This window comes from Panicum virgatum, chromosome 8N (genome assembly GCF_016808335.1).
Source record: "Panicum virgatum strain AP13 chromosome 8N, P.virgatum_v5, whole genome shotgun sequence".
Lineage (NCBI taxonomy): Eukaryota > Viridiplantae > Streptophyta > Magnoliopsida > Poales > Poaceae > Panicum > Panicum virgatum.
This window is the reverse complement of record NC_053152.1, coordinates 7,947,706-7,974,198: the sequence shown is the minus strand read 5'-3', so window position 1 is coordinate 7,974,198 and position 26,493 is coordinate 7,947,706. Positions and strand designations below refer to the sequence as shown.

The window sequence follows — 26,493 nt, the reverse complement described above, 5'->3', positions numbered from 1 at the left end:
CGTGTAACAACACATGATTACCATAGCTGCCATGCACTGTCACAAGTCACAAATCAAATCCAGTGCACAATATCTTCTCCTTAACTCATAGACAACCAGACATATTAGCAGCACTAAAGCAGCAGAAACACTTGTTAAGTATAGATCAAAGGAATTCCTCGATCAAACCCATCCAGTTTTCGAGTACATGAAAAATACCTTCAGCTTGATTTGCAGCTTCGGACTACTGATGTCCCAATGTGACATGTGCATTTAAGTACATGAACATACCATTCAACATTTCGCAGACTGCAGGCTGACATTCCAACATTACAACCACTAAACTGCCTCACTTCACGGACAAGTGCAACTGACCTGACTCGAGACGAGGCAAGACTGTAGCACTACAACTACATCTAATCTAAGAGACAGAAAGCATCCAGAGGCTTAAGGAGAAGCAACAGTAGCAACGCCCAGCTCCATGCATCTCACTCAGAAGTTCAACATGCACAAGTTCATCAATCGCCATAGAAGCGCATCGAGTGTCACAGAAACTGAATGCACAAGTTCATCAGCAAAACACTCCTATGGACGAATAGATTTCAACACGCAATTGTGATAGATTTAATTAACTATAAATAGGATCTTAGCTTAGCCTAATCATCATCACTAATCAAACTTAATGCAGAAATCATAAAACTTAGAACTAACCAGATTTGTTGATGTAGATGAAGCAGACTTGATTGACACCAATTAGAGAGATTTAGATCTCTCTGTCAATGAAGCTTTTGATGTCGATGATGAGCAGCAACTCCTCCTTGTCGCCTGCCATGAAGTAGATGAAGAAGTCCTACTTCCAGCCCCTCCAGTGCCCTAATTGATTGGTGTTTTAGCTAATCACAAGATTAACTGATCAGGGTTACCGAGACTTATAGATGAAAACCTTAGGTGTACCTGCCAATCACGGTACATGACTTATTTGGTATGTTATCTCTAATTTGTGGAAATTGTTTGCCATGCAGATCTAGGTTGTTATCCTGAGGTCACAAATTTCCAAAGAAATGAACAATATAGTGTCCAATTCACAATCTCTAGAACTGTGTTTGCTGAATACAATACTAGCTAACGATAGGGAATAATTAAATCGGTCATGCAAAAGAAACTTGTCATGGCTCACACCTTCTGAAACTTAGCATGAATCAACAAGAATAAGAGTAGATCACAGTACCATAGCACAATAGCAAGTACCCACATGTCATCTCATATTTTATAATAATGGATCCAATGGCAATTCAATAATGGATCACATTACCCTAATGTATATCCAACTAAATATCACATGACTCCAACAAAAAGAATACTTTTTCATCCATATGTGACTTCAGTAGTTCATCGAGAAAGTTCACGCTAAGGGTAAAGAACTAAATATCCTACCAGAAAGAACTAAATATCTGTAAGTGAGTTCGGTGGTACCTTAGGAAGAATGTAGTATATAGAGCCAATCATAATGCTGCATGGGTCTTCATGGTTATGCATCTCAAGAGAGATCTTAGGGTGCTTATCAGAACAATACAGGAACTTTGCTCGTGGACTTGCTCTACTCTCAAAATTCAGATGTTTGGTCTGATCCATAATTCTACTTTCACTGGTCTTCATCATATAGGTAACAAGAGACACATAGTCAAGCACTTTAGCACTGTTGAGGAAATACTATGTTTAATCAATAGGAGGTCTTGGAAAGCCCCATAGAAAATCCTTCTTGAGTGAATTCTCTACATACATTAACACTTGGTCTTAGGCAAGCAAACCCGATTCCATGTCCATTTCTCCTTCAGGAAAATTTTCAGCCCCAGATCTGATTTGCTGCAAAAAGCAGAAATTATTAGATAGTAATAAAGAGAAAGGTAAAATAGAAGACATGTTGGAAAGCAATACCTTAACGCGTGCAGAGTTTCCAAGCATGGAAAGCAGTAGAGAAAATCTTTGATGCGTTCGATGTTTGGGTCAATAACTTGTAAACAGAAAATTTTCACACTGATAAGTTGGGTTTGCAAGGAAGTTGCTTCTGTACGCTGTATCATAAATATTGGTTTAATCAATTAACTAAAAGAATATTTGTGTAATCAGTTATCAACAGAACGATTGTAACAATTACATAATATAAAGAAATCAAAGTAAAAGAATACAGAAATCCATGAGTGAAGGTTACAAAGAAACGTGTGTTGTCGATGACAAGCCTCCTATTTATCCAACCAAGGCATCCACAAAACTTGAGCTTTGGCAAATTGAGCATTATCAAAGTTGGCCCATAGACATTCTGGCTCATATACAGCTGCTCCAGGTTGGTGTTATTTTCCAACTGTATTGTGAATATGTCTTCATCTTCTACCTCCTCTTCACTATCTTCATCCTCTTCATCCTGGTGAGGACTTTCACCCTCTTTCACATCCGGATTGAGCAAGATAAATAGTCGGCGAAGATACTGCTTTGAATCAATTGTGAACACTTTAGACCCCCCCCAGATTTGCAACTAGATCTCCCTCAAGTAGCACTGCCTCTATCTTAGTAGTATGACCGATGATGTCCGGGATTGCTCCCGGTTGGCTCTTTATAATTCGAATTTCAAGAAGAGAAATATTCTCTTATTGAAACCGGGAGCCCTTGATGAGAACGTAATTTGCTAGAGTGATAGACTGCAGCACAGGAAGTGCAAACACCAGTCCCGTATATGGCATGGTGCAAGTAGGGTGACTACACCGGGCCCCCAAAAGTATAGGCCCCCTAATCAATAATTAATTAGCTGATGTCTAGCTGATGTCCCTAATTAGTAGTTAGTTAATTAGCCCAAGTTCTTATAACAAGTACCAATGCCCCATTTTTGTTAGACAAAAACCAATGCCCCATTTTAGCAGAGCGAAGGCGCCAGAACAAGCACACGACTAGAGACTTTGGATGGACCCTTGAGACCTTGCGCGAGCGAGATAACACGGGAAGTCACCAAACACGGTCAAATCGAGATGCTTCGCCTTGGGCACTATCGCGGAGACGTGATTGCTACTGGGGACTATGCTCATGACATGCGACTCGCCAATTCCTATTGTCTCCATGTCAGCCCTGAGCACTCTATCTATTATCTTAATTCTCAATTAATTGTGGGTGCTTCGTAAGTATACATGTGGATGCTTGGGCTGCAACTGATTGGCGTCGGTCATTGCATTTCATATCAAGTTTTGATCACAAATAATTTTTCTATCTTTATTGGTTACAATGAACTTAATCATTTCATTTTATGTAAACTTTTGTTCTATTTGTGATTTGTGAAAAGGGAAACCTATTACTTTATCATGTCTTCTAGTCTTAAAAATGTGACTGCGGTGCTGAAAACCGCAAGAAGCTGAGTGGCTTGAATAATTTGCTCAAACTCAGAAGGTGCTCTTGATAGAATTTTTGTTATAGAAGTTGTGTAATTAAATTTAAAATACATTTAAATTATTTGTATTTTCGAAATGTAAGGCCTCATTTTATATTTCACTCCAGGTCCTCAAAAACTTTGGTCCGGCCCTGGCAAACACACACAGTTGGCACCCGTAACCGCGCTAGATCAGGAACAATATGAGGGTGACCAATGCGCAAACCGGCAGTGAAATCGAGTACCAAGTCGGCTATGCATTGCATCTTTTCCAAGTTGCACCATTCAGCAGCTCATGCCTCCAAATAAAGCAGCAAGTCAGTGACAGACGACTAACCTTACATCACTAGTATCTTTAGAGATAAGATGGCATTTTGTCATCTTCACAGCCTTAATGCTTGAGAAATCCGTAGTCAGTTCGACATTGTTAAGCTCCAGCATTCTCAAGTGCTGCGAGATGAGAGCAGCGGCGCCAAGCTCGAAGTGCCGACGTTGGTGGTCGGAGGTGAACTGGCCCGGCGCCGCCGCTGACCTGCCGTGGTCACCGAGCAAGCTGAAGCCATACACGGACCCAGCCCATACATGTCCATGGGCTAATGGGCCAGAAATTCGACCCATCCAAAAGACCATCGAGTGGCGGGCCGACACTGGTCCAATGGGCCCAGCTTCAAAAGACCTCATCATTTTCTGTTGTCAAAGTTTTCGGAACCGGCTTTTAATTTGTTTATGCACGTAGAGACCAGAGGGTTGTTTTGTTTGTATCCGGTGACTCACTACGGGACACAGGCTATTTGCCGTGTGCCGAAAACACACGGCAAAGCCTGGTTTGCACACGCCAAAGGCTTTGCCATGTGTAGTACACGGCAAAAGCCCAACGGCAACCAAACGTCGGCAAACACTTTCTTTGCCGTTTGTTTTTTTGTCGCTCGGCAAAAAAAAGGTGATGACGGCAGCTGACGGTGTGCACATTGATTTGCCGTGTGCCGACACACAGTGAAGACGGCAGCTTTGCCGTGTGCCGAAGGACCTAGCACACGGCAAAGAGTGGAACATTTGCCGTGTGCCACGAATTTAACACACGGCAAAGACGTTTTCCAGGCAGGCCCGTGCCATTCTTTGCCGTGTGCTTGCACACGGCAAAGAATGGTTTTTTTCTGTTATTTGTTTTATCACGTATAAGGAACCCAAACGATTTTAGCAAAGCATATATATCAAAGTAGTCATCACACACATCATAAATAGCACATTCAGCATTACAGGCAATATACATAGTCACATCAAGTGCAAATCCAAATAAAGTGGGATATCATTTGTCCACAACCACAAGTACACCACAAATAGTGCATACAAGTTTCTGAATGTGTCCATAGAAGTCAATACAATAAAGGTAACATAGAGGCACAAATAAGAACCACTCAAGAGGCCGGCGGCGGGGTAGGTGCGGCCACGAGTGCTGCTGCGCGTACTGCTGTAAGTAAGCCACGCAATGAGGAGGTGGCCACACCGGAGGCTGAGACGTCGGGGGAGGCGATGCATGCGTCGGGGGAGGCGATATGTCTGGATTGACTGGCCCGTCATTGGATGCCGCCGATTGATTCTGCACATAAGTGAAGATATTGTATTTGCGAGCATATATTATATGAGAAATTAAATTCCGAGCATTATGCTAAGTTGAGAGTCGTAGTTGGTTGTATTCTAAGTCATTCAATGTGCTAAGTCTCTATGACAAATGAAAAGGCATTGATTGTTTAGTTTCTCACTGGAGTAAGCTGAACTGGCGTAGGTGGTGCTGGAGTCGGAATCATTGCTGGTGGCGAAAGACCTATCGTCGAGCCCACAGTTCGCATGTAGCCAAGAGCCGTATCCAATGAAGCCTGCAAGTGGTCATGCTCGGCCCGCCACCTCGCCTCCTGGGCCTCCTGCCATGCTTGGAACTCTGCTTCCATCTGGGCTTGCAAAATTTGATTCTAGGGTTACAATACAGAACATAGTGTACGTAAAAATCAAGGAAACAGAAATAACATTGAGTGCCGCCATCCGAACGTCTGTATTGTCTGGGCGGGAGCGTATCACCGGGCTGGAGCTGGTGCTTCTGGCTCGAATCTGCGACAGATTGGGAGTGGTGACCGGATTGATTGAGCTATCGGCTACGTAGTAGCGGCCATGCTTCTTGCCTCCTCCCACCCTCATGACGACTTCTGCATCAATGGGCGCCGTGTACGGATCGAAATCCGGCCCGTTGACCTCCCTTGCCATCGAGGTGTAGTCACTGAGGCGGCTGTGGACGCTCTGGTTGCTGTACGCTTCGGGCGGGTCCTCCGGGTTGAAGGTGACATCTGAAGTCGCCCTCCCCTTATGGTACAAAGCGTACGCCTGTAGCTGGGATAAAGGCAGGCCACCATGTGACGCCGACTGCGAAAAAGAGCAAGGTGATTAGAAATTTAGAAGAATCGAAAGCTAGAATAAAACAACAAATTCACGTACCCATGTAGACGAAAACTCACCGAGGTGACAGCTGCCCTGATGGTGCGGTGCACCTGGCATCCTCAAACGCCGCTCCCGGGCAGCTTCGTGGGCCTCGATCCAAGCTTGCAAGCACCACTGGTCCACTATCATTTCCCAGCACTGATAGTTTCCGGCTATCCACCACGGAGGCACCTACACGTCATCAAGTATATGCAAATATAAAGATCGAATGGAGCGTACATCAGCTAAGGAGAAGTTAGTATTAATAATGTTGCACACTTACCTGCACATGTTGTTCCCGAGTGAGTCTAATGTCTCTCGCAGCCGGTTTTTTGACCTTCACTTTCTCGATGCGAACCTTTTAGTCCACGACGGCCTGAACGCGTGCCTCGTAAAGCATATCCGCCACCAGCTTGTAACAGGCAGTGTTAGCCACCATCGTCGCCTCGGGCAGCGTTCCGTCCTCCCATCTGTAGAAGTCCTGCACATAAAAGCGATCCAAGACATTTTTTCACAAATGTTATCAATGTCAAATAATGAGGAATGTAGTGTCAGAAGCCTTACCCATAACTCGTGCAGCACCCGCTGCGCCTTGTTTGGAAATAACCTGTCCTCCTGATCGGGTACATCATTGGCGGCGATGTAGTGGTCCCACGACGACGCCGGCTGAAGCTGGCCGCCAATCTCCATGCAGCCAGGGTAGTGCAGCTTGCATAGCAAACCCAGGATACCATTGGGTAGGCGTTTGTGAACACCTAGAACAGTGATCACAAAGTTCCTGCACAAGTAATTATTTTAAAATATTAGTATCATATGTCCTTTTGAATATATGAAAAGAAAACGTAGTGTTAAAATCTGAAGGTACTTATCTTTTCCCGTCAGGCCGAATAATCGGCCGTCTCTCCAAAGGTATGGTCGCTCCGGGAGTCTCGAGAGGCCTCGCTACCAGAAGGCGGGAATGGCCTCCTCCTCTTCCTCCTCCTCCTCTCCTCCCTCCTCGGCCTCCTGCTCCTCGTCCTCCTGATGCTGATCCCCCTCCTCCTCCTGCTGGTGGTCCCCCTCGTCCTCCTCCGCACCGTCCTCCTCCTCCTCCACAGACACGGCGGCGGCTACAGGCGAGGGTGACCTCCTACGAGCCCTCCTCCTCCCCCTCCTTCCCCTCCCTCCCCGAACCGCTCCAGAGCCCTCAGCTGGGTCCTCAGCTGGTGCAGACGCCGAGGAACTCGCTCCGTCCCTCCTTCGGCTCCTCTGCCGAGGACCTCGTTGAGCGACCTCATCACACCTTCGCCGCGTCCCACCATCTTTGATCAATCTCCTGAGATTAAAAGAGTAAACCACTTAGTACTTGTATTACAAAGAATTTAGTACAACAAATACAGCAAATGAAAAATAATTAGAAAATAACATGTACTAAAAGAAAACCAAACATCCAGTAAATTAATTAGAACGGACCTTACATGTATTAGAAATAATTGTCATAATCAGGATTATCTGGATCATATGTCTCATCATCGCTATCTCGCAAGTCTAGATAATCAACGCATTAATTGCATAAACTAATTAAAATAAACAAAACTACATAAAATAAAATAAACAATTAACTAAAGTAACTAAAAATAACTAAGTTAACTAAACTAAATTAAGTAAACTAAGTATTAAACTAACTAATTGAAGTACAACTAAATTAACAAACTAATCAAGGAAACAATTAAATTAACTACAAATTTGAAAATTACCTCCGGAGGAGGGGGGCGCTCGCTGGCTCGGGAGTGAGCTCGGCGCCACGGGAGCTCCGGCCGCAGCCTCTCCCAGAGCTCGGCCGCGCCGGCTCGACGCCGGAGGGCCACGCGGACCGAGCTCGGGGCGGCGCGGCGACTCGGGCAGCGAGGTTGGGGCCCGAGCTCGGGGCGACTCGGGGCCGGCTCAGGGCTCGGGGCGGCGGGGTCGGGGCCCGAGCTCGGGCCGCCAGTCGGGGCGGCGCGGGCCTGCGGCGAGCTCGGGTGGCAGTGCGGCGTCGCCGGAGGTCGGGGCGGCGGCGGGGAACGTGACGGCGCGGGATGGCGGCGAGCTTGGGTGCCGGAGCTCGGGCGGCAGCGCGGGCCGGAGGTCGGGCGGAGGCGCGGGCCGGAGGTCGGGGCAGCGGCGCGGCCCGGCGGGGCGAGGCGTGAACATAGTGAGTGAAAGAGAGTGAGAGTGAGAGAGAGCTGGGCGCGCGCGGCCGAGGGCGTCTAAGGGAACATGGACTTTGCCGTGTGCTTCCGATCTGGGCACACAGCAAAGGTTTGCCGTGTGTCAAGATCTGAACACACGGCAAAGTCCACCTTTGCCGTGTGTCCCCACGTCTAGCACACAGCAAACATTATTTCCAAAATTTTAAACTAATACAATGACTATAAGTTGTAACTACCAAAAAACTTACAACTTAAAGTTAATAAAAATTATCACTATACTTTACAATGCCTTAATGACTACCCAAGCAAAAAAAAACCTATTATTTTATGTGATTGTAAGGTTTATTTAATTAATATCAACAAATACATCGTTTGCAATTATTTTCTTCCATTATTTTATGTTATTCAACTTTTGCAAATTTTGTACGTACTGTGCTAATCTACCTCAACATTTCATGCTCTTTGATTGTATTGGAAAAAACTATTGTTTTATGCAGTTATACCTCAAATTCAATAAAAATTTGTGATCTTGATTACTTGCAAAAAAAATTATAATTAGCAAATTGATCAGAAAATTAATCGAATTATGACGTGAAACAACCTTAGCTGTGTTTTGCAAATAGAAAAAATTTCACAGTTCATGTCTAATTCATTTGTAATATTGAGTACAAACCTATATGACTAGTCATCAGCTCTACGGATTTTCTTTGTAGATGTTTGGATTTATAACAATTGTACGAGAAAACTTGTGCGGAACATTCTAAATTTTTTACCATAGTATCCACACATGAAATAATGACAGCACGGCAAATTTCATGATTTTCAGAATTTGTTTGCTTTTATTAGAATTTTAAAATGATTTGGGGAAACGTTCCGGAACATGGTTTGTTACAAAGATCTTCAAATTTTAGTTCTGTTTTAGGTATACATCCTCACATTGAACTCACTAATATGTCTATCAAATTTATAGTCATTATGCTCCACTAGCCAAAACACTTCCAGTACAATCATCAGAAATTCGATTACTGATAATAAATGTCTAAATATAAAAAATATCATAAAAATTACTAAAGTTTAACATGCAGTAACATGTACTCTATACTTATACCAGAAAATTTGTGGAGGCAAAATACAATTATTTTGAAATATCTTTGCCGTGTGCCCAAAATAAAGCACACAGCAACTGGAAACTTTGCCGAGTGCTTTGTTGTGGCACACGGCAAAGGTGACGGTCGGGCAAACGACGTCTCTGGTGGTCATCTTTGTCATGTGTCCGAAGTTTGACACACGGCAAAGATCCTTCCTTTGCCGTGTGCTTATGCTTTGCCGTGGGTCCTTTGTTGAGGCACACGGTAACCTCCCTCTTTGTCGTGCGCCCGATCTCGTCGCACACGGCAAACCCAGCGTTTGCCGTGTGCCCGTGGTTTGACCCACGACAAACTGTGCGGCACACGGCAAACGTACGGTTTCCGGTAGTGACTGGGAGAACCATTGTAAAGAATGCTCTAATGCTATGAAAGAATACTGTGTAAAGGATGACATCATTTTTCTTCAAAATTACCGACAATTCCTCCTAACATATGTAGCGAGTGAGTCTTGCAATCAATTACCAAGTAGCATCAGATTTACTCTCTCCGTTCTAAATTATTAGTCGTTTTGCCTTTTCTAGATATATGAATTTTCTATGCACCTATATATGATATATATATAGATACATAGTAAAAATTATGCACCTAGAAAAGCCAAAATAATTAATAATTTAAGATAGAGGGAGTACTCCTGAATTGCTATGGTGTCATCAGTGTCATCAAATCTGGCTTGGAGCGGCCATGAGATGTGCAAGAGTTTTGCTTGTTTCTGCATCAACCGATGGGCCCACGCAGCTGGTCGTCGTCAAACGCAGAGCTTTCTGCTGAACAAAGCCGGATGAACGTCAGTGGGTAGAGACATCTCTGGTCTGGTCCAACCGACGAACTCGTCCAACGGAACCAGCCAGCTGGATCCATCACTCGTTCCTGCAGACATTGTCATTCTCCTTTTTCCTCCTATTATTTTGGCAATTTGTAGGTATATATAGCATATTTGGTTGGCTACGAAGTACGAAAATGTAGGCATATCAAAACGTGAACAAAAGTATTTAAATTTTGGTACTCATTTGGTTGGATCCAAAATTAGCCCACCTAACTACGTGTTATTCTAAAAATACCACGAATTTGGCCAAAAAAGATTGGCGCCCTCACGTACGTTTTGTCATGCCTAGCTATGTTTTGATAGCCAAGCAAGCAAGGCCATATAGCATGCCCTGCTTTATCAAAGCTTCTAATACTAGAATTGAAAGTGGTGTTTTCCTTAGATGCGTTGTTGAGAGCTCCCGATCCGGATGCCTTTCTAGACATTAGATTCTATAGCTAACTTTCCTATTCCGAATGTTTCTTACATGTATCTTGCTAGATTCTATAGCTAATTTTCAAGTTGCTTGCAAGCTAAGCAACCCATCATCCTATGTTTCATTTGAAAATGACCTCATCCTGTCATGGAGCATCGTTTCGTGTCAACCACAGAAACACCAACAATTGGCTTAGATGGTAAAAACATTACCAAAGTAAACAATATTAGCCAAATCAAAACTCGATCCAAATAGCAAAATCAAACACAAGAACATTATTACCATTATTAGATCCTGGCCAAACCTTTTCAGAACTCGAGACCAACAAAAAAAACCGTAAGAGAAAACCTTCGGCTCGGCCCGCTCTCCGACATTCGGGGAGATGTTTTCCGGAGGACTGGGTGCAATCTTTAATTGAGGGTTCGGACCGTCGGCGTTGGCCCTCGCCCGCAAGGCGCTACTGTTGGGGATCACTACCTTCGGAGAAAGGGGAGCCGAAGGTCATGGATGATGAGGACATCCCTCCCAACGATACACTCATGCCTACTACGCAGCAAGGACCAATGACAAGAGCTCGTGCACGAGAGCTAAATTATCAGGTAAACTCGTTCCTCGCTGTCCATAAACCATCATCCATGAATGGGGTACTACTAAATTCTTGTGATGCTTTTCTTATTCTTAGGAACTTGGGACATGAACCAGATTGGAGGGAGAGCAAACACGACAAGAAAGCGAGTGTGGATGATCAGATCGGACCATACCAGTTCGGACCTCCAGGGAGGGGCAATTTCGGAAGGCCATAACTCTTAGCTCCGAATATTGTTTGAAGCCCATGAGTACTTGTTGGAAAGCTCCTGAAGTCTACTTTCAGATGGATCCAACCTAAAGATGAAATTCCAAAGGAGCTAAGCAGAATCGCCAAAATGACGTTCAGTCTTCCAGTCTTGGGCTGAGGCCCTTGTATTTAGTTCAGCCCACTAGGGGCCCATTCTGAGTTAGGGTTTACACACTCCCCACGCCTCTTGGCTGCTCCCCCACCTATTTAAACCACCACCAGCCACCATTTGAGACTTGGGTTTTGTTTGGTTGTAAGTTTAGCTGCTGCTACTTCCTTGTAAACGCGTGTGTCGATTAGACCACCCGATTTGCTCGATTCAGAACCCCAACTTCATGTGTATCAGACTTATCCTTTGGGCAAGGTCTGTGTGCTGTTTGCTTGTCCACTTGTTCTTGCTTGTTCTTCGATTTGCTTGCAGGTTCAAGGTTGTTCTTGGCACAGCAAGAACAACACAAATTGGAGGCGGTGTAACTGTCGCTAAGGCGCAGCGCAGCCCTTGTGGTGTTGTAGTCGGGCAGCACAACGTCGATCCTCCTCAAATCGAGTTATCCCCCACTCTCATCGAAAGATCGGGAGTAAACCCCAGCGGGTTCCATCATGTGGTAATCAGAGCAAGGTTTTTTTTTCGGTGAGAGATTCTACCCATCCCTTTACCTACAGTCCAGAAAACTACACAAAAATAGGCTAGATCTGAAAATCCCAACAAGTTTGAGCTTTTGCTGTTCTGCTTAGTTCTTTGCTTGTTGAGTTTTCAGTTGCATTGTTTGGGCTATTTGCTGGTTCTTAGTGGTTCAATCTTTAGAGTTTTGAGTTCTGGTCACGTTTTAGTCACCACGAAATCCACCAAATCTATTCATATTTCCGCTGTCATTTCTGCCACCACGAATCCATCTTCCCAGATCTGAGCACTGGAAGAAAACAGTCCTATATCTTGTGTTACATGTCCGATTCAAATGTTTAAATATAATCTGGAAAGCTTATCTCATGTTCTTTCCAACAGATCAAAATTTACTCCCTAACTCCTTCTGAGCGCGTCGCAATAGCACTTGAGATTCGCGACCTGCTGTCTGAAAGTTGAGACGTTGGAACTGATTTCAAAGGAGTTGTGTGCAGCAATCCCTTTGTTTGGGTTGTTGGGATTTCAAAAGAGTTTTAGCCCCTGAAAAAGAAAGAGCAAAAAAAAAAGAAAGAGAAGAGAAGAAAAAAAAGTGAAGGGAATAGAGCTGTTGTTTTCTTGCATTCCTTGCTGTCTTGGTGTGTGACAACATTTGTGTTCAGGCTCACGTCTCTAGCTTGATTTGGCACTAGGACCAGCATAGGACCATCAATGAATGTCTATTCAACTTGCTTTGACTAATGTGGTTCTAGCTGTACCTTGATTTGTTTTGTTTGCAGCCACCTATAACTCCACAAATTATCTACTACATCACGGGGTTGTGCTTGTGTAACCATTTGTGTTGTTCTTGCTGGCTGCCGACACCTCCTACCTTGCTTGGTAAGGACATGTAAGAACTTGAATGGACAAGTGTGAGTGAACATATAGTGTGCCACCACCTATTTCCTTTAGTTGGTAGGCAACTTCTTGTGACTTTGTTTGCTGCAAGCTAACCATGGCAGGTGCAGGGAGTGAGGATGAGGATGGTGGAGGCCTGCTTACACCTCGTACCAAAGGCATCGTACATCATTTTCAAAAGCAAGTGAGGGAGTACACCTTGGGAATTGATAATGATTTGCAGGTGATAAATGAGAAGATTGGGCAAATGGAGGCCGCACAGATTTCCAACAACACCAAGCTTGCAGGTTTGGAGACGACAGTTGCTCGCGTGGACAAGAGTCTCGCTGCTCTTCTAAGGCGCTTTGATGAGCTCCACGTGAAGATGAATGATCAGCATAGAGGACGTGGCCAAGAGGATGACGACGGCGCAGAAAATTCAGGTGCTGATTATGCTGCTGACACCGAAGTTGAGGATCAAGCCCAGCGACGTCTACGTCGTAACCGTCGAGGTATGGGTGGACAACGTCCACATGAGGTACATAACAATGACATTGCTTTTAGTAAGATAAAATTTAAGATACCCTCTTTTGATGGTAAATATGATCCGGATGCTTATCTTACTTGGGAGATGGATGTTGAACAAAAGTTTACTTGTCATGATTTTCCTGAAAATGCATGTGTTAGGGCTGCAACTAGTGAATTCACTGATTTTGCTTCCGTTTGGTGGATAGAACATGGCAAGAAAAATCCTAATAACATGCCACAAACTTGGGATGCTTTGAAACGGATCATGAGGGCTAGATTTGTTCCATCTTACTATGCACGTGATCTTTTAAACCAGCTGCAGCAGTTAAAACAAGGTACTAAAAGTGTAGAAGAATACTATCAAGAGCTGCAAATGGGCATGCTACGCTGCAATTTAGAGGAGGATGTGGAACCTGCTATGGCTAGATTTTTGGGCGGGTTAAACCGGGAAATTCAGGACATCCTTGCTTATAAAGAGTACACTAACATAACCCGTTTGTTCCATCTTGCTTGCAAAGCTGAAAGGGAAGTGCAGGGACGACGTGCAAGTACCAGGACTAACATTTCTGCAGGGAGGAATTTTTCCACACAGCCCCGCTCAAGCATTCCATCAACTGGACGTGCTGCTGCAACTTATTCATCGTCAGCTCGAATAGCAGCCCCACCTTCTAGCGACAAGCCTCGTGACAACCCTGCAAATTCAGCAGCAAAGACAACGCAAAAACCTGCTGCAACCACTTCATCGGTGGCATCCACAGGTAGAACAAGAGATGTTCAGTGCCACCGCTGCAAGGGATTTGGACATGTCATGCGTGACTGCCCAAGCAAGCGTGTTTTGGTGGTAAAAAATGATGGTGAGTACTCGTCTACTAGTGAACTTGATGAAGATATACTTGCATTGCTTGCGGCTGACCATGCAGGAGGTGAGGGCTGCTCGGAAGAACATATTAATGCAGCTGAAGCCGACCGCTATGAGAGCCTAATTGTGCAGCGTGTGCTGAGCGCACAAATGGAGAAAGCGGAGCAAAATCAGCGGCACACATTATTCCAAACAAAGTGTGTCATCAAAGAGCATTCGTGTCGAGTGATCATCGATGGAGGTAGCTGCAACAACTTGGCCAGCAGCGACATGGTGGAGAAGCTTGCGCTTACCACCCAACCACACCCGCATCCATATTGCATTCAATGGCTGAATAACACCGGTAAGGCAAAGGTAACAAAACTTGTGCGAATTAATCTTGCCATCGGATCCTATAAAGATGTTGTTGAATGTGATGTTGTGCCAATGCAAGCATGTAGTATTCTGCTAGGAAGGCCATGGCAATTTGATAAAGATTCTATGCATCATGGTAGATCAAATCAGTATTCCTTCCAATACCATGATAAAAGGATTGTGTTGCATCCAATGTCTCCTGAAGCAATTTTAAAAGATGAACTTACTAGAGCTAGTAAAATGAAGAATCAGGAACAGGTTAAAAGTGAAAATCAGATTGTGGCCAACGAACTTGAGAAGCACAAAAAGAGAAGTGCCAAATCTGTTCATGATAACAGAAATGAGATCAAGCTGAAAGGGGCATGTTTCATTGCTACTAAATCTGATTTGGATGAGATTGATGCTACCACTGCTGTTTGCTATGCCTTGATTTGCAAACAAACCTTGTTTTCACTTCAGGACATACCTCTTTCCTTGCCCCCTGTTGTCACTAACCTTTTGCAGGAGTATGCGGATGTTTTTCCAAAGGAGGTGCCACCGGGGCTGCCACCAATTCGTGGGATTGAGCACCAGATTGACCTTATTCCCGGGGCCTCCTTGCCCAATCGTACACCATACAGGACCAACCCTGAAGAAACTAAAGAAATTCAGCGCCAAGTGTAAGAATTACTCGACAAAGGTTACGTGCGTGAGTCTCTGAGCCCCTGCGCTGTTCCTGTCCTTTTGGTTCCTAAGAAAGATGGATCTTGGCGCATGTGTGTAGATTGCCGAGCGATTAATAACATAACAATCAGATATCGTCATCCTATCCCTAGGCTAGATGATATGCTTGATGAATTGAGTGGCTCAATTGTGTTCTCGAAAATTGATTTGCGTAGTGGTTACCACCAGATTCGCATGAAGTTAGGAGATGAATGGAAAATAGCATTTAAAACTAAATTCGGTCTATATGAGTGGTTAGTCATGCCTTTTGATCTCACTAATGCACCCAGCACTTTCATGAGATTAATGAATGAAGTTTTACGCGCTTTCATTGGCAGATTTGTTGTGGTATATTTTGATGACATTCTGATCTATAGCAAATCACTAGAAGACCATCTTGATCATTTGCGTGCTGTTTTGGATGCTCTCCGTGATGCACGTTTGTTTGGTAACCTTGAGAAGTGCACCTTTTGCACAGATCGAGTCTCTTTTCTTGGCTATGTTGTGACACCGCAGGGAATTCAAGTCGATCAAGCCAAGGTTGAAGCCATTCACAGCTGGCCGGTTCCCACAACGGTCACCCAAGTGCGAAGCTTTCTAGGACTTGCTGGATTTTATCGTCGCTTTGTGAAGGACTTTAGCACCATTGCAGCCCCATTGCATGAACTCACTAAGAAGGGTACAACCTTCACTTGGGCTGCAGCTCAACAGGATGCTTTCAGCGTGCTCAAAGATAAGTTAACTCATGCACCCTTGCTCCAACTTCCAGATTTCAATAAAACATTTGAACTTGAATGTGATGCTAGTGGAATTGGGTTGGGTGGCGTGCTGCTGCAAGATGGTAAGCCTGTAGCATATTTCAGTGAGAAATTGAGTGGACCTGGCTTGAACTATTCTACTTACGATAAGGAATTGCTTGCTTTAGTTCGAACTTTGGAAACTTGGTAGCACTATTTGTGGCCCAAAGAGTTTGTTATACATTCTGATCATGAGTCCTTAAAACACATTCGAAGTCAAGCAAAACTAAATCGTAGGCATGCTAAATGGGTTGAATTCATTGAATCCTTACCTTATGTCATCAAACACAAGAAAGGGAAGGAGAATGTCATTGCTGATGCTTTGTCTAGGCGTTACACTATGCTGTCCCAACTTGATTGCAAAATTTTCGGCTTGGAAACAATTAAAGCACAATATGCTCATGATGATGATTTTAAGGATGTGTTGCTGAACTGTAAGGAGGGGAAAACTTGGAACAAATTTGTCCTAACTGATGGGTTTATTTTTAGAGCTAACAAGCTATGCATTCCAGCTAGCTCCGTGCGTTTGTTATTACTACAGGAAGCACATGGAGGAGGGCTGATGGGACACTTTGGTGTGAAGAAGACAGAAGACATCCTTGCTGATCATTTCTTTTGGCCCAAGATGCGGAGGGACGTGGAGAGATTTGTTGCTCGCTGCACAACATGCCAAAAAGCTAAGTCACGCCTTAATCCTCATGGCTTGTACATTCCTCTACCTATTCCTAATGCACCATGGGAGGATATTTCAATGGACTTTGTTTTAGGACTGCCTAGAACAAAGAAGGGGAGGGATAGTGTTTTTGTGGTTGTGGATAGATTTTCTAAGATGGCACATTTCATACCATGTCATAAGACCGATGATGCTAGTCATGTTGCTGATTTGTTCTTTCGTGAAATTGTTCGTTTGCATGGTGTGCCAAACACAATTGTTTCAGATCGTGATGCAAAATTTCTTAGTCATTTTTGGAGAACTTTGTGGGCTAAATTAGGTACTAAGCTGCTATTTTCCACTACATGTCATCCCCAAACTGATGGACAAACTGAGGTTGTGAATAGAACTTTATCTACCATGCTTAGGGCTATTTTGAAAAAGAACATAAAAATGTGGGAAGAATGTTTGCCTCATGTTGAGTTTGCTTACAACCGTTCACAACATTCTACTACTAAAAAGAGCCCTTTTGAGATTGTTTATGGTTTTGTGCCTCGAGCCCCTATTGATTTGCTGCCTCTACCAACTTCTGAGAGATTGAATTTTGATGCTAAACAACGTGGTGAGTTGATGTTGAAAATGCATGAGACCACAAAGGAGAACATAGAAACCATGAATGCTAAATATAAACTTGCTGGTAGCAGAGGAAAGAAGCATGTCACTTTTGAACCAGGTGATTTGGATTGGCTGCACTTGAGAAAGGATCGGTTTCCTGATTTGAGGAAGTCAAAGTTGCTTCCGAGAGCTGATGGCCCTTTTAAAGTTGTAGCTAAGATCAATGATAATGCATACAAACTTGAGTTGCCTGCAGATTTTGGGGTTAGCCCCACATTTAACATTGCAGATTTGAAACCATATTTGGGCGAGGAAGATGAACTTGAGTCGAGGACGATTCAAATGCAAGAAGGGGAGGATGATGAGGACATCCCTCCCAACGATACACTCATGCCTACTACGCAGCAAGGACCAATGACAAGAGCTCGTGCACGAGAGCTAAATTATCAGGTAAACTCGTTCCTCGCTGTCCATAAACCATCATCCATGAATGGGGTACTACTAAATTCTTGTGATGCTTTTCTTATTCTTAGAAACTTGGGACATGAACCAGATTGGAGGGAGAGCAAACACGACAAGAAAGCGAGTGTGGATGATCAGATCGGACCATACCAGTTCGGACCTCCAGGGAGGGGCAATTTCGGAAGGCCATAACTCTTAGCTTTGAATATTGTTTGAAGCCCATGAGTACTTGTTGGAAAGCTCCTGAAGTCTACTTTCAGATGGATCCAACATAAAGATGAAATTCCAAAGGAGCTAAGCAGAATCGCCAAAATGACGTTCAGTCTTCCAGTCTTGGGCTGAGGCCCTTGTATTTAGTTCAGCCCACTAGGGGCCCATTCTGAGTTAGGGTTTACACACCCCCCACGCCTCTTGGCTGCTCCCCCACCTATTTAAACCACCACCAGCCACCATTTGAGACTTGGGTTTTGTTTGGTTGTAAGTTTAGCTGCTGCTACTTCCTTGTAAACGCGTGTGTCGATTAGACCACCCGATTTGCTCGATTCAGAACCCCAACTTCGTGTGTATCAGACTTATCCTTTGGGCAAGGTCTGTGTGCTGTTTGCTTGTCCACTTGTTCTTGCTTGTTCTTCGATTTGCTTGCAGGTTCAAGGTTGTTCTTGGCACAGCAAGAACAACACAAATTGGAGGCGGTGTAACTGTCGCTAAGGCGCAGCGCAGCCCTTGTGGTGTTGTAGTCGGGCAGCACAACGTCGATCCTCCTCAAATCGAGTTATCCCCCACTCTCATCGAAAGATCGGGAGTAAACCCCAGCGGGTTCCATCAATGGATCTCCCATGTGTAGAGCGGGGGTGGCACAGGAGATCACCGATCTTCTGCGAATTTTTTTGTAACATCCGGGATGATCTTACAGGGCTAGCACCAGCACGAACGAAGGTCACGGATGGGCCTTCTCGCCCGGTTCTGGAGGACAGGCGACCTTCGGAGGGCGCTCTCGCGAGGCACCTGCAGACAGGAATGGCAGAGAAACGACGACGACCTTCGAAGACTAAGATGGAGTCCAAGATCTGAGATGAAAGCCCCGTGAGGATGGAACCATGAGGAAGGTCATGTGGAGACGAGGAGCCCGAAGGTCGAAGGCATCCATCGGATCACATGAGAAACGTGATCGTGTAAGAGTAAACAATTTGTACACTCCAAACCCCTGGAAATGCCCAAAAGTCCGGAATATTCTTAGCTGTAAGGGAGCAGGTAGGAGCATTTCCGAGAGTCTGTAACGAAGGTCGCCTGTATAAATACCCCCTCCCATTTACCTTGGAGGGTGTTGAACATTTTTGGAATATAGTGCAATTTACGGCAGTGCTATTGTTCCATTGTTCCATTGATATTAACTATTTGTGAAATTGTTTTCTTCAATCTTAAAATGCTTGAGACTGCAATAAGTTGGTTTTGCATTCTACTCAGAAAATTATTTTATTGCCATGTGTGTACACTTCTATTTAGGGATAAATAAAATAACTGAAAAAATATCATTCTCCGATAGGATATATATTCTACATGATTTGTCCTTTTTCTACAATTAATCTTGGTTGTAAATGCAGGAAATGATCAGTCCGAGCCTCTTTGTTGGATTTGGAACCGGGTGTAGATGAGTGAGACACAACATAGGAAATTGACCACATGGGACATCGACGGGGCAAGGATCTTGCTCAAGAAAAGGAAGTTAGTTCGAGGAGGTGGATAGATAAGTGGATGGTAGGAGCTACAGGTCGCGAGAAGCCGAGATGGGTGGAAGGAGACAAACATGTGTAATTAAGTGGATTTCCCATGCACTAGCGGAGCTTGACCTCTAATTTCAGAAGAATGAGGGGGGCCACTCTTTTACTACAGTAATGAATAGTAGATATTTTACTATTCACGCAGTGGAGATTTTCATTGGCCAGGGGGGGCCATGGCCCCCCTTGGCCCCAGTGAAGCTCCGCCATTTGTTCCCATGTGCTGCTATAAAAGTTCACAATAATTTAGCAAATCATCCAGAAATAACAAAAATAACATCTTAAGCATGGACGAGCCATATACGTCACTCTACATTATACTAGTTTAAAGATACTAATTTTCCTAAAAAAATTAAACAAATCAATTTTGCAGAAATAACCATTCATTTATAATCATACTCATATATTATACTAAAAAATGTTGTACTCAACGCTTAGAGGCCATCAATGTCCAAGGACATCTGGATTTTGCAAAATAAAAGAGGCAAATTCCATACCCACCAATTCTTTAATGCATTTGTTTCTATAGACCAACCGACTTTGTTTATCTTGTAAAATTTCGCTCTAACAAGAGTGTAAAGTAATCTCTTTCAACCATTTTGGTAAAATAATTCTTCCTAATGTCTTAGGCTCCTAGCCACCTCCTGCAGTTCAGCCGTTAAGTTATATATGTGGGAAACAACTTGGACACAAAAAGTTGCAAGTGCTTGCAAACTAAGCAATTTAATCATATCATCATCCTATGGTTCACTGACTTGAAAATGACCTCATTCTGTCATGCAGCAGCGTTTCGTGTCAACCGCAGAAGCACCAACATTTGGCTTTATTAGATAGTAATAAAAACATTACCAAAATAGCAATATTAGACAAATCAAAACTCGATCCAAATAGGAAAATCAAACACGAAAACACTACCATTATTAGATCCTGGCCAAACCTTTTCAGAACACGAGACCAACTGAAAAAAAAATAAATGAAACTGCGAGATTTGCCAAGAGCCTAATCAAACTCCAAAAATACGGACAACCATATTCTAGATGTTGCCCAAAGTTGCCAAAAATTCCCCAAAACTGACATAAAATAAAATATAATTGCTGCGGGTCATCATATTCACACAGGAGTACTCTTCACACAGTGTGACCGGAAAAAAAAAAGTCGCCCGCGTTTTCCTTCCTTTCTCCCGTTCCTGCCGCCGGCCGGGTCTACTCGTCTCGACCTGCAGCTACAGCTACCTTTCTTCGCCCCCCTCAAAATCCTCCAACCAATCCCACCAGCTTCTCATCTCAAATCCGCCCCGAAACCTCCCACCGCCCGCCCGGGTCGTGCGCAATCGGCAGCTGCCCGGCGCTCCCGGATCGAGAAAGGAGGCCGCTTTGGTGGTTCTGGCGGGCGAATCTAGCGGCGATTCGCTCAGATTTGGTATGGATTTGAGTTCTTGCGGGGTCAAAGATGGGTTCTCCGGGCGTGTTCCGTCGCGGGATCGTGGAAAGGTGGGATCTTGGGGGACTAATTTGGGGGGTTTTCTGCCGCAGGATTTAGGGTTTTGGAGGTGGTAGTGGGCTTCTGCCGCCGGGAGAGATGTCGGCGGCTGTGGCGTGCGCGGAGAGGGCGACTAACGAGATGCTCATCGGCCCGGACTGGGCGGTCAACATCGAGCTCTGCGACATCATCAACATGGATCCTGGGTCTGACCAAACTCTCTTTCTCTCTTTATACCTTGTCTATGATTTGTTAGTTCTTTGATATTTGTCTGGATCGGCCTTGCTGTCAAATCAGGGCATCTAAGTGTTGCTAATTGCCACTGTATTCACCCTGGGAGATTGAGCAGGGTTCTGATGGCATTTTCTAGCCAATTATTTTGTTTCCAATGATATATTTGTGATTTTGTTACTATATCTGTCCATCATGTTGAACTTCCATTGTCGGAGAACAATTATGTAGACTTAGTTACCGAGTGGTGACACTGTGCTGCTTCATTGCTTATATGGTCCTTTGAATCTGTCCCACTTGCAATTTGTTCTCGGTACAGGTTGATGCGAATGAGTACTTTCCTTGTTTTGATTCCTTGTATGTTTTCCTTGCACTTGATTTTAGGGATATTTTATTTATGGTTGTTAGCATGGAGGATGATATATTCTTTTAATGATGAATAGTTTGTTGTGGTTGGTTAGTTGAGTCATAATCTCATGGATGGCCACTTATTTCAGTGGCATTTGTGGAGGTGCAGGTTTGATGTGACATCATGTTTGGTTATGGCAGATGAACAATGGACATTTTTTGTATTTTCTTTCTGGAATTACCTAGGCTTCCTAGTTGGCTGTTCCCTTGAAGAGTGTTTTTGTGGCAACTTATGAACATGTATATTAATATTATTTTAGGTATGAAATGTGACTTACTTAATATGCCATTTCATGGTCAAGTGATGCTTATCGCAAATTAGTTTCATTGGATCATTGAATGCTGATGTTACACATTTACTAGTAGGAATGTTTGCATTTTTCTTGTATGACACTTTTATGTTATCGGTTTATATAGTTAATAACATGCTGATAGAAATCTGTTGAAGTGCAGACAAGCAAAAGATACACTGAAGCTCCTAAAAAAACGTCTTGGAAGCAAGAATTCGAAAGTGCAAATTCTGACACTTTACGTAAGTTCAGCTAGACCTCTTGTTGCCTACTATTTTATTATTGTAGATCAGAATTATGACACCTTCTGGATTCTTTTAGCAATGCTTGGGTAGTACAAGGTTAGCAACATCCGGTTACTAAATCATGAAGAAAAGTTTTACAATTGGTTCCCACATTGTTTCAGTTTACAAATTATGTTTTACATTAGTTCCTTCATCTTTCAGTTTTGAAAAAACCATGAACATCATGCATTATCTTGCTAATGTTCATGTTTATTTTCTTCAGCTGATAGTGTTGCTGTCTTTGTCAGGTGCTGGAGACACTAAGCAAAAATTGTGGGGATGTTGTTCACCAACTGATCGTTGAACGTGACATATTAAGTGAAATGGTTAAGATAGTAAAGAAAAAGGTAATAATGATACTCATTCAGTTGTTGAGTACTATTAGTCTATATTCATGTGCTTCTATGTTTAATTTTTTATTTCATGTTTGCAGCCAGATTTAAATGTTCGGGAGAAGATATTGAGTTTGATTGACACATGGCAAGTGGCTTTTGGAGGTTCTTCTGGAAGATATCCCCAGTATCATGCAGCTTACCAAGAACTCAGGGTACCTTCAGCATTTGTTTCCAAACTCTCTTTCCTATTCTTGTTTGTCTCCATGCGACCATGGAGTCTCAGAACTCCATTTGCACTGTTTCCCATTTTCAAAATCTTTAGAATGCTCGATTCCATCTTTTCTATGAATTCTTGGAGTGCAGAATTTTGTGAATTAGCCAAACCATAATTAGGATAGCTTGTTGCCATTATTTGCAGGCTGCAGGTGTTGATTTTCCTCCTCGTGAGGAAAATTCGGTCCCACTTTTTACACCTCCTAAAACTCAGCCATTGAGACATCCACATTTATATCCACCTCCAGGTCAAAGCTATGAAGATGCTGCCATAGAAGCTTCTCTTCAATCAGCCCCTTCTGTACCTGCCCTGAGGTATTTGTTTGCTTGCAAATTTAATTTCTGGTATCTAACCTTTCTGATTTGGTCCTTTTGTATTGTTGAGTTTGTTTATGTTTAATGTCTGGACAATACTATCTGAAAGGAGTGCTTCTACACTAGTTCATCAACGTGTTTCTATATAAGTTGCACCTTATTTTGTTGCTTTCTCCTTGCTGTTGCAGCCAATGCTTTTGTAATGTCTGGACAATACTATCTGAATACTTGGTCACAATTTTCATATTTCCCATAGCTACAAGGTTATATCAGATAAGTAGATAACACAAAAGCAAGCAATTGTGTTTCAGGTTTGTAGAACTTCAGTCCCACAAAACAACAACCTCATGGCATCCACAAAATATACCTCAGTAGAACCATTTTATAGGACTAGATCTTTTGAACAAATGATTATTTATAGGTAGATGGATCGATGATGAAGCCATCTTAGGGAACATATCAGGTGCAAACGAACCTGTCTGTGCAAACTCCAATCTGGACCACCGGATTAACATCCAACGGGGGGGGGGGGGGGGGGGGCAGGGGGAGTGGGAGGGGGGATTTGCAAAAGTGTGATTACCCAATCCAAGAGCGGGCGGTTAATTGTAAAATTACCCAATCCCCTCATGCCCCTTGGATGTTGATCCGGTGGCCCAGATTGGAGTTTGCACGGAGAGGTTGGTTTGCACCTGATATGTTCCCGCCATCTTAAGGCCTTTTCAGAAGTTTGGAACATATGCATCTTCTGTCTATTGTTCTATGATCCACTTTATTGGTCTTAATCAAACATCAGACCATACTAATAAGTAGCAATGTGATAATACCCTGGTTATTATTATTTTTATTTTGCTGTCTCCCTGTTGTCACATGTTGTTGCTGTCAATACAAAATGACTCATTGTTTATTGCCTTTCTGAATGTTCTTAGTCAAATTATTAACTTAAAGTGCAACCAGGCTCAAACTTTTTAAGTGGCTCCCAATGGGAATTCATGTCCATAATTGGACCTAGAGTGAACTACTTTGATAGTTTATGGACCTATGTGAGAATTTGGGAAATTTTGTAGACTGTGGGTGCATTTTACTCATCAATTCACCAGAGCTGAATTTTAATACTTATATCAAACAAATCTATGATTCCGGAGAACATTTCACTGTACCGCAGTTATGTTCATTTCAGCATCTTCACAGGGCAATTTTGGTTATATCTAACTGCATTTTTCTTGCTCATTGTTTTTTACAGTCTAAGTGAGATTCAAAGTGCTCGTGGAATTGTGGATGTGCTAGATGAGATGTTAAATGCTCTGGACCACAAGCATCCTGAGGTACAGGCCAGTTGTTCTGCAGCCTGATTCGTTGATCTGTTCTGCAAAGAAATCCTTGCATCAATAAGTAGTATGCCATTGCTTTTTTGCTGTGGATTGATCTGATTGTGCTTTATACTGTAGGGTGTGAGGGAGGAGGTCATTGTTGACCTTGTTGGGCAGTGCCGATCGTATCAATCTCGTGTCATGGATCTTGTTAACAGTACCGGGTGAGATTTTTGTCTGCTGTTATTTCGCCCCTTGTATTTTACAACTGTGATGACATAATGTCTTGTGTTCTGTCTGCAGTGATGAGAGCCTTTTATTTCAGGCTCTAGGACTAAATGATGAATTACAGCGTGTTGTTCAGCGCCACGATGACATAGCAAAGGGGGTTCCTCCTGGTACAGGAGCAACGGCCCCTGCTTCTGCAAATGTAAACCAAGGGACTGCTCCTCCTAGGTCCACTGGGGTTTCATTTTCTCCACTTTTAAACGTACACGAGGATGATGAGCCAGAAGATGAGTTCTCTGTGCTTTCCCGCAGGCAAGCTATTTTAGCATCTCAATTTAACACATGTTTTCATACATGCTACTGTTAGGGATTGCTGCAATTGCAATATTGCCATCTTTTTCGTTATGGATTGATGACTGCCCTCAAGTTTTTTTTTTTTGCTTCAGTTAATTTTCTGTTACTAAAGCATAGCAGAGAGGAATTTTGATTTATTCATTCATTCATGAGCTGATGTACAGTAAATGCTTCTTAGGTCTGCAAGGGATGGCACAGCAGCCCAGAGCAATCCACCTTCTGCTCCGAGAAGTGAAAGGCCATACACAAGCCCACTTCTTCCTCCCCCGCCAGCATCTAAGATGCCTGTTTACAGAGAGGCAAGCAATATTGACTACCTTAGTGGGGACTCCTACAAGTCAGAAAAGGTTTCAGATGATTTCATCAACCCAACCGCCCCTGCCAATATATCCACGTCATCCCATTCTAAGGCAGAAGCATATCCACCACCAAGCTACAGTAGCAGGACAGACAGTGTGTCTGATGACTTTATAAACCCAACTGCACCCAGCTTCTCCGCGCCTTCTCATCCTAAAAGTGAGGAGCCAACACGTTCATCTGCGAAGCAGCAGGAGAGCCTACCTGATGATGACTTCATAAACCCAACCGCTCTTCCTGGTTTCTCATCGCCAGCTACCAAAGGTTATGAAGATTCCAGGGAAGATGTTCCGAAGGCTCCTTGGGAACCACAGGCTGCTGCGGGTTCCCTACCCCCGCCTCCAGCGAGGTATGGCCAGAGGCAGCAGTACTTTGAGCAGAACGTGTATTCTGGCGGGAGCAATGGAGGCGGCTACGATGGACTTGTGACGCAGACAGAGAATCTCTCCCTCAACCAGAATGAGAAGAGCAGCGCCTCATCACGGCCAGCGGCATCCCGCCAGACGAAGCCCGAGGACTCCCTCTTCAAGGACCTCGTTGACTTTGCGAAGGCCAAGCCGTCATCACCGTCGAAACCAGCCAACAGCCGCCGGACTCGCTGAGCCAACGCGTGCAGCACGCGCACAAAGCTTAGCGGGCCTAGATGATACTGTCAAAATAAGAGCCATTTGAAGACTGGATTCCTTTTGGGTCGCCAATTGTTCCGATTGCATTTTCGAGAATTTAGAGTCGAGGATTTCAGATACTATACTGGGCCATGATCCAGTGTGTGCGCGCACGATGTGTAGTTAGCTGCTCTCAAACTTCCATTGCTGTTGGCTTCACCACCCATTTTTTTTCTCACTTAGCTGTGTATATATATGCTACTCGGATTTGACAGTGATATTCATAGTCTGAGTTTGCAATTTGTTGTCAAAGACTTCTTTTCCAGTGTCAGGTAAATTTGGTGCCTTTTGTCAAATTTCTACTTGTTTCTCTTATCAGTGCAGAAAACTTGTGCAGAAGTCTGTGCTCTCGGCGGCTAAATTTTCAACGAGTTGGACAAGTGCACTGCGATTCTGTGGCGGTTTTGGTGAGTTGTAAACTTTTTGGGAAAACTTGTTTGAATTCCATGATCACTTCAGAAGTGCAGATGGAGTGCAATCGC

The 26,493-nt window shown here is 43.7% G+C and overlaps 1 protein-coding gene across 1 annotated transcript; it reads left to right on the top strand.

Annotated features, from left to right (window-relative positions):
- Positions 1-20,626: 20,626 nt before the first annotated feature.
- LOC120685251 (TOM1-like protein 3) lies at positions 20,627-26,288 on the top strand. Its single transcript, XM_039967060.1, has 10 exons — positions 20,627-20,904; positions 21,018-21,170; positions 22,057-22,135; positions 22,426-22,524; positions 22,611-22,724; positions 22,931-23,100; positions 24,341-24,422; positions 24,546-24,631; positions 24,711-24,947; positions 25,168-26,288. The coding sequence occupies exons 2-10, from the start codon at positions 21,064-21,066 to the stop codon at positions 25,946-25,948; spliced, it is 1,755 nt and encodes a 584-aa protein (XP_039822994.1). The 5' UTR covers positions 20,627-20,904; positions 21,018-21,063; the 3' UTR covers positions 25,949-26,288.
- The last annotated feature ends 205 nt before the right edge of the window (positions 26,289-26,493 follow it).

What these genes read in the sequence shown, in the direction of transcription:
- LOC120685251 (XM_039967060.1), top strand. Translation starts at nt 21,064, where the DNA reads ATGTCGGCGGCTGTGGCGTGCGCGGAGAGGGCGACTAACGAGATGCTC. An exon ending in ATCATCAACATGGATCCTGG is followed by an intron (nt 21,171 to 22,056) that starts GTCTGACCAAAC and finishes GTTGAAGTGCAG; the next exon opens with ACAAGCAAAAGATACACTGA. An exon ending in GATCTTGTTAACAGTACCGG is followed by an intron (nt 24,632 to 24,710) that starts GTGAGATTTTTG and finishes TTCTGTCTGCAG; the next exon opens with TGATGAGAGCCTTTTATTTC.